The sequence below is a fragment of the Neolamprologus brichardi genome, chromosome 11 (genome assembly GCF_056152115.1).
Source record: "Neolamprologus brichardi isolate AB-2024 chromosome 11, ASM5615211v1, whole genome shotgun sequence".
Classification (NCBI taxonomy): Eukaryota; Metazoa; Chordata; class Actinopteri; order Cichliformes; family Cichlidae; genus Neolamprologus; species Neolamprologus brichardi.
The window spans coordinates 23,711,798-23,729,752 of record NC_142114.1 but is presented as its reverse complement, the minus strand read 5'-3'; the positions used below and the strand labels follow the sequence as shown (position 1 = coordinate 23,729,752).

At 38.2% G+C, this 17,955-nt stretch overlaps 1 protein-coding gene across 1 annotated transcript; it reads left to right on the top strand.

The window, feature by feature from the left end:
• Nucleotides 1-11,631: 11,631 nt before the first annotated feature.
• On the top strand, nucleotides 11,632-16,749 carry hapln2 (hyaluronan and proteoglycan link protein 2). The gene is made up of 6 exons (XM_006791768.3): nucleotides 11,632-11,762; nucleotides 11,918-12,022; nucleotides 12,721-13,077; nucleotides 13,448-13,564; nucleotides 13,655-13,837; nucleotides 16,020-16,749. Exons 1-6 carry the CDS (start codon nucleotides 11,729-11,731, stop codon nucleotides 16,295-16,297), a joined length of 1,074 nt encoding a protein of 357 aa, XP_006791831.2. The 5' UTR covers nucleotides 11,632-11,728; the 3' UTR covers nucleotides 16,298-16,749.
• The last annotated feature ends 1,206 nt before the right edge of the window (nucleotides 16,750-17,955 follow it).

The window sequence follows — 17,955 nt, the reverse complement described above, 5'->3', positions numbered from 1 at the left end:
CATTTTAGCCAGCAGCATGAGGATGCACAGCAGATCTTCTGTTCTCTCAGTGATCAAAAAAACTGTAGCCACTACGGCCTACTACTCATACAACTGTCAATTAAAATCACACAGGATGAGTTCAGAAGGAACAGGCCAAGAAGCCAGAATCAGCAAATACATATAGGGTTTTATCATTTAAAAGATTTGTGATAATACTAGACCATTAAAAGGTTAAAAAGCATGAGAAGAAGAAAATAGAATAAGTAGTAAAAAGTATACATGACCTAAAACATTCATTTTGCACCTTAAACCTGTACTGAAAGGTCTGAACGGCAATCAAATCTTCTCTAACGAGTCTCTGGTTTAACACTGCTGAGATAAATGCACATAGTAGAAGCAATAATCGTGATATTCTCACGTGCTAAAGCTACAGTTCTTCAGTTGCTGCATTGCTTATCATGACTTTGTAGCATCCCACAAGCACATTTGGGCATAACCACAGTTCTGCATCAGAACAAGAGAGAAACGATGAGCCTCGCTACTACTTCCAATTTATACTATTCCTTCTATCTCCTGGTTCCAAATAGAGTCTGTTTTGAAAGGTCACTGTCCCTTTGATAAGTTACAGCCAGGGCTTAAATAAATGTGGGACCATAAAAGTACTGACACCATCAAGGATCAGTTGGTTTCTAGCTGGGCCATCTGCAGTTTTATTTACACAGTGGAAAATGAAACATCCTGCGTGGTGTTCTCACTTGGGGTTGGCTCTCACAGTGGTGTTTTTGTGTCTGCTTAGGTGTAGCAAATTTAATTAAAAACTTATAGATAATATCTTATTTCATAGTGTAATCTTCACATTTTTTTTTATCCAAACACAATCTCTGTTGATTCACCCATTAATTATATTAACAGTGTAGCCCCTATAGCCAGTGCAGCCAAAGGTAGTGTGGCCACTATTAACTCTTCTCCAGCAGATTGTACCAAGCAGCAGGAAAAACCTGATCACTGGGTGACCGTGAGGAGGACGTGTAGTCCTAAACAGAGGCCCACAGCACACGACCAACCCATTCATGTCTCTCATCCTTGTCCCCCAGTCTGTGACACACCCACTGAAGGGACGGTAACCATCCTATTTTGGATAGAGCAAAATGTGACTAAATAGTTTGGACCAGGAAGCAAATGTAACAGTGTAGTATTATTCCACTTGCCACAAATGTTAGTGCAAGGCTGGCTGCAGTAATCGCTGCCAGTCTGCCGTAGCCATACGACAGTGTGCTATGCGGAGTGGTGTGGGGCCAGCCCTTTGATCTGATACAACACCGTTGTGTCCATTCAGGAAATAAAGTAGCAACGATAGATCAGAGACTCCTTGTCTTCTTAAAAATGCAACACAACGCAGAGTCGAGGAGTCTGTTTGGGCTGAACTGTTGCAGCGGGGTGAAGCAGAAACCGGTTACACAAAGTTGCAGTCTTACACGCCTCTCTGCAGCTTCGTTCCTAACCAAATCCCCTTAGAGACTGTGTCTGCTCTGAATGTGTGCTAAAGAGTAAAACAGTAAAATGTGAAACATTAAACATTAGGTCTCTTTCTTCTGAGTCCTTGTTAGTACAAAAATGAATAATCTCCTGTTACTGCTGCTTAATGCAATTTACCGCAACTCCTGCATGCACGTACATTTCACACTTTGAAGAGGTCTCCAAAGTGTCCATTACAGATTTTGCCATGATATTGAGTTGAGCAGAGTGGCATACTTAGCAAAGCCCCACGAGAAAACATAGGTATTATGAAACAAACTACAAATGACGATAACGTGCTAGTCGGCAGTGCCAATTCAGCTACTTATGAGAGTCAATGGCCATTTAAAATGCAGAAATCACATGCCACAGATATCCATCTTAATGCCGCGGCACTTCTCTAACTTTAGATTGTGTTCTGTGAGTCTAGTCAAGACCAAATCAAGATGTTCAAGTTGCTGATAAGAAAAATGTAAAAACAGCAATACTGTCCAGATGCTGCAGCAAAGACTCTGCCTCCAACGCAAACAAAGACCTGCTAATTCACTTCTTATGCTTTTGGCATCCTACTTATGTTGCCAGACTTTAATCACACACAAAGAACAAGATAAGGCAAATGTGACAGACACTAGAGAAAACAGCTATATATTTGTGAAAGGACTGGACAAGCTGAGGTTGTACAAAGCTAAGGGAAAATTGCATGTGCCTTCTCTTCCTCTTGCTATAATGTTTCATAACATATGTCACTCACACCTGTATCTTCATCTTCTATCAGCACAGGCTGCCTTTTCTTCGGAGCTGGCAAGAATGCTGTTATGTTTTTGAAGTATTCAAACTATTACCACGAGACACCAGGAGAGTCAAAGAGAAGCCATGAACTATGGAGATACAGATAACTCTTTCTGCCAGGTTCCTGTCACAAAGTCAAAACATCACTGATCGGTATTCTCCTGCATTTCATTCAGTCACATGATGTCATGTGACAAATTCAACATTATATAGTAATATAAGCTTTATGTCAATGAAAATATTTAAATTAACTGTGAATTCCTATGTGTGACATAATATTACTTATTATTCCTCTGTACCAAAGATTTAATCTAATATGTTGCTTTTTGAGCTGAAGTCACAGAAAAAAATATTATATTCACAAATATGCACTCTTTAATGTGTAATTGAGTCTTCCAACAACTAATCTTTTTGTAAATTTAGTATTAGTGGCAGTGTTGGCCCACAATCTTAAATGGAAAATCACCATTCTATTTGGCTTTTATGTGTGTGGCACCACACACATAAAAGTTTTGAGTTTGTGTGCCGTGGAGGTCTTTTTAATTCATATCTGCACCTCCAGAAACCAAATATGAAAGATCAGGCTTGCAACTACTGTTTCTATCTGTTCATGTTTCTAAAGTAGAATCACTGTTGCAGTCACTCTGAAGGCTCTTTAGGCTGGTTTCCAGCTTTGCTTTGCATTTTTGGCTTTATGTTCATATGTAACAAGTACAAGAAAGATCGTATCCCGCTTAAACTTTAACTTCAAGTTTAATGTGTAATACATTCCTTTCTTTAATTTCGAGCCCAACACTGCTCTGAAATGAGCTTCACTGACTCATCGACTTGGTTTCCTTTAAAGCCTCCTCCAGAGTAAATAGCTAAATATCTCCTTTTGTACCTTCTAACAGAAAACAGAAGAATACATTTAATTCCACATTCAAGCGGGTATAGTGTTGTTTTTTTGGGGGGGAAAAACCCTTTAGATATGCCATGTTTTATGATTTATAACCTGAATGAAACATAAAACTTCAAAGATAAGGACCTACATGCAGACATGCCTCATCTTGTCTTTGCTCTTGAACTGATCCTGTTCCTCATCGCTTTATCTTAGCCGTTAGAGACTTACATTTAAAATCAACAAGCTTTCTAAACTTGAAGCTGAAACTTTGTTTAACCTCCTAAGACCCAAACTCTTCCACGGCATGCATTTTTAATTTCTCTTTGATATTTGGGCATATTGGGGCCCGATGAATGTAAAAACAAAGAATTACAAGATTTTTTTTTTTTACCTTGTTTTTGTTTTTATAAAAAATAAGAGCCACATGTGAGGATATTTGTTTAAAATTTTGATAGAACAGTAGCAGTATAATGTCCTCATAAGTGGATATCAGGCCCTTGTAGAGCAAAACTGAGTATTTTGGTCTAAATAACCCAAAATGTGATGTCCACATATGTGGATGCCAGGTCCTAGGAGGTTAAAGTTCACAACTGCTGCTGCTGTTAACAGGGAAATGACAACATAGAGACCTCTCAGCTATATGAATGTGATGAGTGATGTGCAACAGCCTGAAACAGAAACTGAATGAGAAAGATCTTGTTAGAAATGTAAAAAAGAGAGGGCTGTTTAGATATCACAGGGAAACTGACAGCTGTCTCAACAAATGCAATCTAAACCTGGGACAGCAACAAAGAGACATAAAAGAAAATTAAAGTTTTATATAAAACAAACAAGGAAATGATTTACAACCAATACAGGGAATGAATCCCCTTCTCTAATAAGCATCCATTACTTTAGAGAAAAAAAACATTATTTATCATGGCAGTGAGATCAATATCAGTAAATCAGTATTTATCACATTACTGTAACTCCTTGTATGTTAGTGTTAGCCAGTCCTCCGTGTCTCAAAATGCTGCTGCACGACTTTTAACTAGAACACAGAAGAAAGAGCATATTACTCATGATTTATCCTCACAGCAATGGCCAGCTTTCCATTTTAGAGTTCATTATAAAATTATTTTCTTTGTTTTAAAGTGTATAAATGGCATTGCCCCATCCTACCTCTTTGAGCTGCTGCACTTCCACTCTCCTTTCCAATTGCTCAGATCAGCTGAGCAGCTGTGGATGTGCCAAGCAGACAGGGCTTTTGTTGTATAGCAGCTCCCTAATTCATTTCCACTTCACATTAGACAGACCTCTTCATTTTCAATTTTTAGATTTGCTTTTAAGAGCCATTCTGGCATTTATATTAAATTATCCTCAACCATTCCAAAAATTCTTAAAATCTCACATTAATATTGCAACACTTAAGATACTTAAGATCATTTTACAGTTAAAATTTGTGGCTCGTGGTCCACAAAGTACTTAAATGTTTTGACGTCCCAGACTTTGGATTTCATGCACAAATTAGTTACTCCAAAAACACAATGAGTAACGTTTTTTTTATACTGTTTACTGTAATACTGTTTTTATCAATAGATAATACAGCGTGGCACAGAGCAGGTAAACCCAAGCTGACATATATCCACATATCGCTCTTCACAATCAAAACATCTGGATAATCCTTGGCCTTGCAACTTTCAGTGTTTATTTAAATGGGATTAACCTGCAAGTGATGCATGTGTAAATCTCACTCCAACAGGTGCATCTAAAAGTGTTGAGGGAGGGGAGCCAGATGTAATGAATGTAATAATCCAACTATATAATGAGCAACAGCAATAATAAAACACAGTTGTTACCTTACTCAGTCGTGGATCTAGAAAATTTTTGGGGGGGGGGGGGCAAGACGTCTAGACAGGGTGGCACATACCTCTTCAGTGAGGTATGTGAAAATCCCCTATATTGAAATGGTGTCAACAAAGTACCCACAAAAACACTATTTCTTGAATCATTATCTCATCTAAGAAATGGTAAATGGCCTGTATTTGTAAAGCGCTTTACTAGTCACTAACTGGTGATGGCAAGCTACATTGTAGCCACAGCTGCCCTGGGGCGCACTGACAGAGGCGAGGCTGCTGGACACTGGTGCCACCGGGCCCTCTGACCACCACCAGTAGGCAACGGGTGAAGTGTCTTGCCCAAGGACACAACGACCGAGACTGTCCAAGCCGGGGCTTGAATCGACAACCTTCCGATTACAAGGCGAACTCCCAACTCTTGAGCCACGACAAAGCGGCATTTGTACAAACAAGCAATTAGTTATTAACACCCAAACACTTTTCTGACCGAAGTGAGTAGTAGCAACAGTGCTGTATAAATAAAAATGAATTGAATTGAATAGCAATAAATAGTAACTTCATTGTCTTCATGAGTAGATTTAAGCTAAATGCTAACTGTGGTGTGACAATATGCCCACAACCAGCTGGCCAAGTTCAATGCCCTATCGTGTAGTTATAAGTGTAGTGCAGTGCAGTGAAGCTCTTCCTTAACCATGATTTGATCAAAATTTTTGGCCAGTTAGCTTTCCTGTCCTCTGATGTCAAAACAGACAAACCAACCGACAGACAAATGGGCACCAGACTTAAAAGATACCTCAGCTGCACTTCTTCAACGATAAGGCTGAAACGCTGCTGTGTGAGATAAATTTAGAATGTTTGATATCTTTTCCAGATATTACAGGACAGAAATGCATACGTGTCACCTGACTCATTGTGAATTAGCGCCAGGGGTTCAAGCGTGCATACCACAGTTTTTTTTGTAGTACTGTGTTACTATTGTCATTCCAACAGTGCATTACTGGCTGCTCTGATCCACTGATAACACAATCTCCCCATCAGAGGCAGTATAGTAACAACAAACATAAAGAGCCCCAGCACCACATGAAAAGAGATAAACGCAAGCCTAAGCTTGCCTGTTATGTAAGACTGAGATAGTTGACAGTGGGAAGCTATACTGGTACTTCACACTTTTATACTGTACTCTGGGAACTTTTCCAGGCCTATGTGACCTTTTAAGGTGCATCTATTAATTGATCTTAATAGATGCATGAAGTTTCTTGTTATAGCGTTTTTGTTATAGACACAGACAATACCTGAAAAAAAAAAATATAGCTTCCTGTACAAAATGCCTGAAAATGGCATGAACACATATGAATGAAAACACATGAGTTCACATCTTGCTGAACACAACATAATGTGCAGTTTGAAAAAGAGGATCCCAGTAAGAATAAAATAGTCGACATAGTATGAAGCAGGGTATGCTTTAGGGTGTGGCTATTTTTGATGGACAATCCGCTGCTGCATGAGCATGCAGTGTTCCTTGGTTTCTCAGTCAGATCCCCCTCTCACGCATCACATCCAGCTTTCGAGAAGTCAAGGTGGAAATGACCAGAATGCTCAACTTAGGTGACATCACACTGGCTATTTTCATTGTTTAAATTCAGTCCATGTCACTCATCTGGATGTACAATATCATATTTTGCAAAATCTTCAACGATTTTTTTCTTTTTCATTATAATACTATGTGTTATACCTGCGGCACAAAATGTCTTGACGCAGTGTAAAAGTGACAAAATATGTGTCTTTAAATAGTGGCAATTAGTGGCAATGATTGCAGGAAATACTTAGAGGTTAAAAGGTAAATGATTGATATTTGAGCTGAAAATGTCGACTATATATATACTAGTTACCTAAAGAGTGTCCCTACACACACGCACACACACCTACACACACACACACACCTACACACACACACACATACAAAAATAACAATTCTGCACTTTGTTGTTTTTGGTTTCCAGTTCTGGCATGAAACAACCTGGAGGGACTCCATGCTCAAAAGGGGAAAAACATGTATGGGAACGTTAAGTTCTCTCTCTCATCTTTGCTGTGAGATTCATATCTACTTCTATGACTGTTGTATGTGTGTTACACAACTAACTCAGCTTGTGCCCCAGGCTCATTATTAAATCACTCCATGTAAAGGACAAGGGGTCAAACCACTGCTGTCGTTTTTAATATATTTTTTGTTGTATTATGTACAATGCTGTACAAAAGTATTCCCCCCTTCTTGATATAATGCAGATAAAATGATAAAATGTCATTTTTAAATTATTATTTCATTTATGTTTCAGTGGTGACGCTTCCCAGGAGTGGCCAGCTTATCAAAATTACTGACACTGACAAAATCCAGTGCTGATCAAAAAGAACACCAAGACATACCTCACATTTGTCAAACAAACAAACAAAAAAACCTTCTTCATCTTGATGTTCCTCAAGACCTTTGGGAAAATATTCTGTGCAGTGCAAAACAAAAATTGAATTTTTTGGAAGCTTTGAGTCCTATTACATCTGGCTTAAGAACATCACACCAACACGCAAACATGGTGCTGGTAGTGTGATGGTGTGGGGTTACTTTATTGCTTTAGGACCTGAATGACTTGCTCTATCAGTGATTGGAAACACATCAGCAAGTCTACCTCTTATTAACTTCAAAAAGCAGTGTTAAGGACTGTAACAGCGTGTGCAGAAACTTGAAAACGTCTTTATATAAATAAATAAATGTGTAGCAGTTTTTGTTGAAAGATTTTGTTCATCAAAACTAAGGAATGTTGAAGTGTGATAGGGTAGGAGTACTCTCATTAGAATGAGGAATCTGAGCAGCCAACCAATACATGATCCGCATCAGTGCTTCGAGACTAGCAAGTGTCACATGTCTTATATCGCAATAATCAGCATACCATGAAAACGTGATTTGTAGAAAATAATGGACAGAGTCAAATGACACATCGCACCGATAACTTGACAACCATCAGCGTACTACAGAAGTGGCATTACGGGAATGTTTAAATGCTTACAGCACGCTTAAATATGACACTATCCTATTGACATTCCAAACACAACCTTACACAACGTTAAATATAACGAAAAATAAAGACACAGTCAGCGCGACTGGCACAGAGAACAAATATCCTATTCAAAGTCAATGTCAATGTTGTTGTTGTGTTTTGTTTACTTAATTTTTACACAGTGCAAACAACAAGAAAATGCTGCTAAATTTGGAAAGTGAACTGCTGCCTTGAATTATGTTCACTCTTAACATTTGAGTCAACTGAGCATGGAAAATGTGAAGGCACGTGAACGGGTGAATGGTAAGTATACAAAGGTAAGTAAAGGACTGATAATAATGACTGGTGTCTCCATCCGGCAGCCTGCATGGTGTAAAATGTGTTTTGTTTCATGTAAAAACATTTGCCCTTACTGATGAACTCATCTAAAATTACAACCTGACTCTGTAGTACACCTCAGCTCTACATCTTACAAGCTTGTGTTGGTTTTAAATACAAGCAACTTCATTTTCAGTGTAACAGTCAGTTGACATTTCCTGATAACTGTTTTCTAAGAAACAGTGTGTGCCCATATGGGGTTTATGGTTACAAGGACGGTGAAAGTTTACAAGGACCTCTGAAAGTAACAGGAAAAAAAAACTACATTATTTCTCCTAACAGCTGGCTGTGAAAAAGAGACATGTCACTTTTGGTCTCACACATGTCTGCTGTAAACTTATGCACATTACTTGGTGTAAAATTAAACTAGCGCAGGAAAGGAGTGGAAAACAGCTTTCACATTTCTTATAAAAGATCATTATGCATTATTCTTCATAAGAATCAACAGGTCAAAAGGTTTTATTTCAGACTCCTGGTACTTAGATGAAATGCAAAGACAAAAAAAGCCACCTACACACAAGAAAGACACAGGAAACCTAGTCAGATAAGGAAGTGCCTCCAGTGACTCCTTAGCATTGGATTTTTTTTAAACTGTAAGGAAGGTAAATCTTTCACAACCCGTCACTCTCTGCGGATTCAAGAAGAAGGGTATTTGTAAGCATGTTAGAAGTTAGGGTGATGTGTCTTTACATGATGAAGTTTCAGAAATGTTGGCAAAAAGTACATACTTTTACCATGAGGCACTTTCATGACCTCAGCACTTTTTTCACAGATTTTGTCAACAGAGTCACGCATCAGTACTACATCGGGGCTGCAGGCAGGTCGACCAGCTCTCATATTAGCCCCACTCATCAACTCTAGATGGACTGAGTGGTTATCAAATGTGTCGAGATTAAAATGTTAAATGCTTTTAACTGACTCTGTGATTTGCAGCCCTGCTTAGAGCTTCAAAAGTAAATTGTGAAACACCAAAAACACATCCATCAACAAAATTAAAATTAACTGTCACAGAGTGCAAGAGCATTTACCTGCAGGCTTTAATAAGTAGCTTTGAGCCTTAGGCAGCTGCCGAGTATAAGAAAATGAGCCAAAAAGCTGAAAAGTGAAAAAAAGAACAAAAATATTTTTGTGAGGCTTTTTGAACTGATGTATATTTTTCATTAAAGAATAATTTTAAAAAAATGTTGAAAAATATAGATCACGGTTTGGCGTAAAAAAAATGTATTAAAAATGTATTAACCACATGATGGCACTATGACAAAATAAAGTTACTTATTGTCGTTATGATAGTTAAACTGCAGAGGGCAACATTTCTATGCAATATAAATTCACACTAACAGCACAAAGCCCTGCAAGCAATATTCAGCTATCTGTTACAATGCAACCAGAATCTGCAGAACAAATATCCTGATGATTTTGATTTTCTGTTCTATGATAAATTGGTATAGCTGCCCCAAAATGGCATAACATTGTGTTTCTATTCATAGACAGGAGATCAACACTCACAAAGACCATGAAAGGCTGCATTTTCATAGGAGTCCATACACTTGATTAACTGATCATCAACAAGTGTGATCTTCTATATAAAAGCAGGAGTATATGTAGTTTGCTGATCTGGAACATTCAGTCTGTGTTAACACAATGCAAAACTCTTCATAGGCAGTTCACCCAAAAGAGATTCTACAGGATTTAGTTTGCATGCTAAATATTAAACCTATGAGAGAACAATTATAAAACAAGCCTGAATATATTGGACCTGTTGGAAGGGTTACCAGAAGAAAGCTTCTCTCTATTAGGAGCATGACAACATAGCATAGATTTGAAAACTTTGATTTGAATAAATCAAAAGACTTCTGGAACAGTGTTGTTTGGGGACACCAGCCACAGGGCACATTGAGTCAACCATGAACTCTTCTGTATACCAGTTGAATGTGAGGCCAGGTAAAGCTTTGTTCATCAGCAGGCAAAGTTACTGAAATAAGAAAGAATCAAAGAGTTGTAATCATCCAATCAAAGTGCAGAAGATAGCTGTGCACAAAAGAATACCTTCAAACCTTAACAAACTGAAGCAACGTAATGAATGCATTGGTACTGTATATGGAGAGAGTTCTGTAGAGCCACTTGGTTGTTGTCACCTAGAGGTGTTTGTGCGAATACTAATTGGAGGACATGAAAGAGTCCCATTGATGACGGAGCACAATGGGGAAGCAACACAAGCAAAAACAGAAGAATCCCATCATTTAATCTTTTTTTCCACATTGGACGCTGTTTGTGTGTCTCCTGCCTGCTGTCACTGTGTGGAGAACATAACCCTCACAATGCCGCCCTTGTGCCGAGGACCGTGGTGGAATAGGAAACTAGGTTCGACACAGCTTCCTCTCCCACTGCCCCCAGAGCCATGTGGGCAATAACAAAGATGGCTCAATGCGCACTATAGTGCTCTTTGGCAACGACCTTATGGGAAAGGTTAGAATACACAGGCTAACTTGTTGTCTACAGGGTTCAGAGATGGCTCATCACTCGGTGCACTTTATTGTACAATATGTTTTTTGACAGCACAAGGGAATGTAAGAAAAGTGTGCAGAATTGATCAAAGTTAATACTTTTCTTTGTTTTAATGTGTAATATTAAGGTTCTCCTTCTTAAGTGTTCTTAAGAAGCAACACACAAAACTTATCTTTGTATATATTCATTGTTTCTTCAGTCATTTAAAACAGGAATTGAATAAGATTATAGATACTTTGCTATCTGGTAATTGATCAATCAATACATTGATGGACAATTAATAAATAATTCATTTATTCATGTTCTAAAGGTAACGTCTACCACTGACAGATTTAGTATGTGTCAGCTCAAACAAATCAGATAATGGCATGTTTTACAAATCAGTGTTTGCACCTTGACCTGCAACACCAAAATGTAGAATTTTAGGTGCTAATGCTGGTTTCATTCATAGTTGTAATCCTCTGAGAAAACTTTGCATTTTTCATATTTTGTCTCACATTTAATAAAAACAAAGAAAAAAAGACTATAAACGGAAACAAACACAAAGCTTGTGAGTATCAGATCTTCGTATGGTTACAAGAGTCCAGTTTACACACTGTCGTTTACAGAGTGGACCATATGACCAGAGCGAGGGAAGAGAGGGAGTAAGAGTTAGAGACTGATGACAGCTGAACATATGATGATTGGACAGAGAACCCAACAGAGATAAATAGTAGAGAAACAAAGTCAAGCTTTATCCAGAGAATTTTCTCATTGGACACTAAAAACATCGTGCTGGAGGATGCTGGAAGATGACCGAACGGCTGTATCTTCTCAATCACGCAGGTTTTTGTCTTTGTCTTTGCCAATTTCCGATTTAAAATTTGGGAAACATATTGGACTGTAAAATGTACCACAATTTTTCTTAACTTAAAGTTTTATTGATGATGCCAGGCCATCTGTGACAACAAAATATTATTCTGTTTTCTCATGAATCACAGGAGGAGGAAGAGTGACACCCTTCATAATGAACTGTGCAGTGATTCTTTTATTGATATCAAGGTGCTTCACCTGGTCTTCAGCTTTATATACACCTGAGAGAGCAGGTAAAATCCCATTACTCTCACATGATGGGTGATGTTTTGGCAATGGTTTGCAGTTACATATTCATGTACTGACCTGAGATTACTTTACATACTTGTTAATTTACTCCCTAACTTACGTCATGTTTGATGATACAATCTGTGAATTTATCTGTGTAACAGAAGAAAATTATTTCATATTTGAGGATGTTACCAATATTGCCCAGTATTGAACTCCTGATTGGTTTGTCTTAAGTAAAATGCAAATATAGGCTAAATTTCATCTACAGCACAGTATTTATTATAAGGAGAATATTTTTTATCAGTGCAGTGAAGTAAAGAAAAGAATATATGTTACTGTATACAATGTAGAAGGCAACTTCTAGTCATAGATGGAGTGCAACTCAATCAGAGCACTTAAAGTGCATCAGGGCGAACTTGGGGGTTTAGTATCTTGCTGCTCAAAGACCCAACCAATCCAACCTTCTGGTTGGTACTGACACGCTATCAATGCAAATATTTTTGCCAATAAAAGTGTCTTGTGAAGAAAATTTTAAAGCTTTAACCTGAAAGGGTAAAAATCTAACTTTTGCACTGCAGAAAAATTACACTGCACTGCTCGGTGTAGTGCAAACAAGTTGTTCTTTTACCCAAAAAGGTTGTCACATGGGAGGTTAATGTTAGTGTTCTATTTATGATGTTCGATTTTCTTTTGCCCACAGCTTCCAAGAAACTAAAGTATCTTCTTGAGCCGCCTGTGTCTGCAGACGTCACTGGTCAAAGAGGAGATAATGTCACCTTACCATGTATCATCAGAACCAAACCCAGCCATTACAAGGTTAAATGGACAAAGATTGAACCAGAGAAGGTTGGACCAGAAAATATTATCATGATATCCAATGCACATGCATTCAAGCCATACGGCCATCTTGGACAGCGAGCTTCTCTGCGGAAGGCTCATGCCATGGACGCCTCCCTGCACCTCGGCCGTCTTGAGCTGGAAGATGAAGGCACGTATCGCTGTGAGCTGGTCAATGGCATTGAGGATGAGAGCGTCGCCATTACTTTGAGGATTGAAGGTAAAATATTTTTTGTATCTGCTTTTTCAGGATATTGGTACATGTCTTATTATTCAATTATTCGTGTGGTATACACAAGCTAAAAAAGGCTATTTCTGGTAAAATAGTGGTTTGACCCATTGGTGGGTCATGGGGCAAAAACACACACATGAGAATAAAAATGATTTTTTTTTTGTAAAGAAAATAAGGTTTACCCATGTTTTTATGGTTCAGCTTGGATATTTTTTTCTCCTGCTTATCAAGAATAGTCTGAGAACCGATGATGTGAAAATATACAGGCTATTTTGAAATGTTGTCATAGCTTCATAGGGGCACTCATTTTGCCAGGGCAGAGACAAACCAGTACTGACAGCGGGCCTTCTCTTTGTAGGTGTGGTCTTCCCGTATCAGAGTAAAGATGGCCGTTACAGATTCAATTACCAAGAAGCAAAAGAGGCTTGTGCTGCGCAAGATGGCACATTAGCCACATACAGCCAGCTTTACAGAGGTACCCCACACACTGTTCAAAGCATTTATTCCGAATCAACAAATGGTATCTACTGCTTGTCCAGCTTTATTATTTTGCCTCTTCCTGCAGCTTGGACTGAGGGTTTGGATTGGTGCAACGCAGGTTGGCTCCATGATGGCACTGTTCATTATCCGATTATTCACCCACGACCAGTTTGTGGAGGCGAGTTGCCTTCAGGCATCCGCAGTTACGGCCCAAAAGATAAAAACAATGATCGGTTTGATGCTTTTTGCTTCACTTCGCAGATATCTGGTAAGAAAGGAAACAAACTTTTCTACTCTTGCATTTTTTTGTGTGGTTAAATATTTTTCAAATCTCAAACTGTTTGAAATATAGAATCACTGATCCAAATGCTATTATTTATTTATGTTGTAATACACTTGTTTAAAATCACAGCATCCTGCGTTTCATTTACAATCCTTCACATAAATTTATTTTTGGGATACTGTATCTTCAGAAAGAACCAATGAGCAGAAGCCGAGAGAGTCACATAACAAGGCGTGGAAGTATTGAGAGGCTAGTGTGTGTTTGGTCTTCACATGGGAGTTCTTCAAAATAGTATTATTTGATTCCTTTTCTAAGTCAGCTTCTTTAAGAAATAATTTAACACCAGATAAAGTGCAGAATGTCACACAATAGACTGTTTATAAAAGATGGACATAGCCATTGTGACCATACCCAGTGGTTTTATATCCTCCTGTAGGCTGTATGCACTCTTGGTTACACCCGTATGCACTCTTGGTTACACCCGTAATTATGAGAAAACAATTCTGAACTTCTATGAGTCAAAGTGACAAAATAAACTGACTCAACCCACAGTACTTTTGATGAATCCTTAGAAAATATAATATTTTTTGTATACAGTTATACAGTGTTTAACAAATTTATTAAACCACCAGAGAAAAAGTCATAAAAACAAGAAAATTCAAAATTCAAAAATCTATGCAGTGATCATTTTAAAAAAAGGGTTTCCCCTTTAGAAACCCGAGCAGTGCACCTCAAACACACCCAGATCCCAGAAAGTCACCACACTTTGGATTTCTTGGTGATGCCAGTAGAGCCATGGTCTACAGGGTGTTGCTTTTTATTGATGATTGTTTATGTTTGAGTGCAGTGATACTGAATCCGGATTCTCAGTAGAAACAATCTGCCCTTTAATACCTACCACACAAAAGCAGTGTGCTGATGTGACTAGTGATGGGCAAACGAAATGGCTCTTAGAGCCGGATCTTTGAAGTGAACGATGCGAGCCGACTCCTTATTGGGAGCCGTGGGGTTTTTTTTTTTCTTTCTCCTGCCCTCTCTTTCACTTCTTTTCGATTTACGCTGCAAGTCACCCTTGTGTTTGCGCTGAGCAGAGACGCCAAACAGAGCCTTGCGTTTGCGCCTCTCCCCCCTCTGCTCAGCGCTGAGCTGAGGGGGCGGGGACGGTAGTTACACGCGCAACAGCAGTAGCACACAACAAGAGCAGGAGGGAGAGGGAAAGAAAGAAAGCCGGGAGCAACAACAAGAGACAACACTGTCACATTGGAAAGGTACAGTAAAGAAAATGAGTGACACCAAGAAGTCTGGAACCATTTCAATCTTATTGACAAAACAAAGGCAGAGTGTAGAGTCTACAAGAAAAGGATATCATATAGAGCCGGCTCCACAGACAACATGCACAGGCACCTAAGAACTGTCCACCCATCAGTGCAATGGAAAGATAAAACGCAGTCAGTTGAGTGTGATATTAATATTTCTAAATGCCAACCTTTCCCCTAATTAAAGATATATATATATATATATATATATATATATATATATATATATATATGATTGTTTGTGTAGTAATAAAAAAACAATGGACATATGCATTCGATTAGTGTAATTTAAGTGATCTAGGAAGCTCTGTTTTGGAAGTTCAGTTAACGCTAGAAATGTGTTTTAGAGTTTTTACGTTCTTTGGAATTTCTAAGAGCTTTGGAGTTTGTACGTGTTTCATCTCTAGGGGTCCCCATAAATATTTATATATAAACATACATAAAGAAAACCATGTTTTTTTACATTACTAATTCCTTTTGTGCATAATTTTATATTGTTGTTGATAATTAATTAATTAAAGCAACAAAACAACCTGAAGAGCCGGTTGGGAGCCGAAAGAGCCAGCTCTTTTTAGTGAGCCGAGCCAAAAGAGCCAGTTCTCTAAAAAGAGCTGGAAATCCCATCACTAGTTGTGACATGATGGAAACACGCTCAGTGGGAAAATGCTTGTTTGTCTCTCCAGCTGGAAAGCCCTACTGATACTCCCACTCTTACTGTTGAAAATATGACAGACATGTTTGGACTTGTAAAACAACAAGGACATTTAAACAGTTGCAGATTCTTTTTGTCAGCATTTAAATAATTACCTATTCTCTATATCTCCTTCTACAAATGTTTCCTGCTCCCACAGGCTCCGTCTTCTACATAGCTGGGGCTTTCTCCTTCGAACAGGCCGGACACACTTGTAAAAATCAGGGAGCTGAGATGGCATTGGTGGGCCAGCTTTATGCTGCCTGGCATTTCCATAACTTTGACCAGTGCGATGGCGGTTGGTTAAAAGATGGCAGCGTTCGGTTTCCCATCAGTAACCCCAGGGAACGCTGTGGAGGCATCCCAGAGGCAGGAGTACGGTCATTTGGATTCCCAGACAAGAACACACATGTTTACGGGGTCTATTGCTATAGTTAATCCAAGAGCACGAGCAAGAAACACAGAGAGACCTGAGAGACCACAATACATGTGTATACAGCTTTATATACCAAAAGATTGTCCCAAATAAGAAAGTTCATATCTGAGGCTACAGACACGTTGCACTATTGTTATTTTCAACATTATAGTAAAGTAACTATGAGTGGGTATAATAATGATTAAAAATAACTAAAAGAATGAAAGTTCATGGAAAGTTCAACAACTAGTAGATTGCAGGTAAATGTTATAAAATAATGTTTATATGCACAATCATCTATCACTATGCCTTTAATAATAACAGCTCTGCAAACACGTGATGTGTCTATTTAACATAACTCTTGCTTTTATATGAGCATACTCTAATGAGAATAAACACAAAGGATAAACTGATTTGTGTAAATTAATGATACATAATTTAATTTACTGAATAAAAAGATGACCTGTTATCAGTTTGGATGTTTTTGTATATTTCTTTCCTTACTTTCCAAAAATATCTCAGCTGCTGGAGCCTCTGTCCTTATTTATCATAGAGTGCCTTGATGTAGCCTAACTTTAAAATACTCATTTTTGACATGCATCTAGATGCCATCAGTCGTTGGAATATAAATGAAGAAAGGAGTAGCCTCTTTCTAAACTGCACAGATAAGGTCATGATGTCAAGATGTGTGTCAATGTGGGTCCAAGGGTGCAAGGGAAAGCTTCTTGCCTCAACAGTGCATTGAAAGAAAATATTAAAGCAAGGAGGGACTTATTTAATGAGCCTTGCAATAGAAGTCAAAATAACAGGAATTACACATTTTTACACATATTTATGAAAAATATATCAAATAAAATAAAATATAGCAGTGATCTGCTTTCCTATTAAATGTCTAATGAGTACCGAGACAGCCCGGTAGCTTTATCCGTTTGTCTACATGAAATTTCTCTGATTTCAGTGTTGATACTTTCCCTCATCTAAAGAAATACCAAAATTAAAGGGAATCACTGATGTCCCCTTCAAGAAAATGTTAACATAGTTTCCACGTGGTGTTTAAATCAGTTAGACATGTTAGAAAACAAAACAAACTGCATCTGATTAAATCTGGAGCTAGTGTGACTCACACTTTAATGTGACCTTATCTACATGTAAACTGTATCTATACATTCTTAAGAGAAATAAAAAGAAATTTCCAAAGAAGTTCCCACCTCTTCCTCCTTCTCTTATCTCTGCCTTCAAGCAAGAAAACAACAACAGATGAACCAGTCCTGTGAAAACAGAAGAAAAGAAAGAGCCCAAACAAAGGGTTACTCCAGGACAGTCCCACTGTCCTGGAGTAACCCTTTTGGCCCACAACATATTACCCACAACATAATCGTGTTTCACCTTTCACCTTTATTAAAGGTGGCCCACAACATATTACTCCATATTGTTTGGATCAATGGATAAATTTGTCATCAGTGTACGCTATGGTGGGCAATCCTATGGCTACAAATGAGAGAAACTCTTAAATATTGACACTGTTTTTGAGACAGTTTAAAGACATTACTTTAGCAATAAACCACTTGACAACAACGCTTATCATGTTTGGGGTTTGTTTTGTTGCTTTTTTATGTTCACTGTAATTAATGTTGTGGTTAGTTTCGTTTGCTATAATAACTAATATTACATGGAAGATATT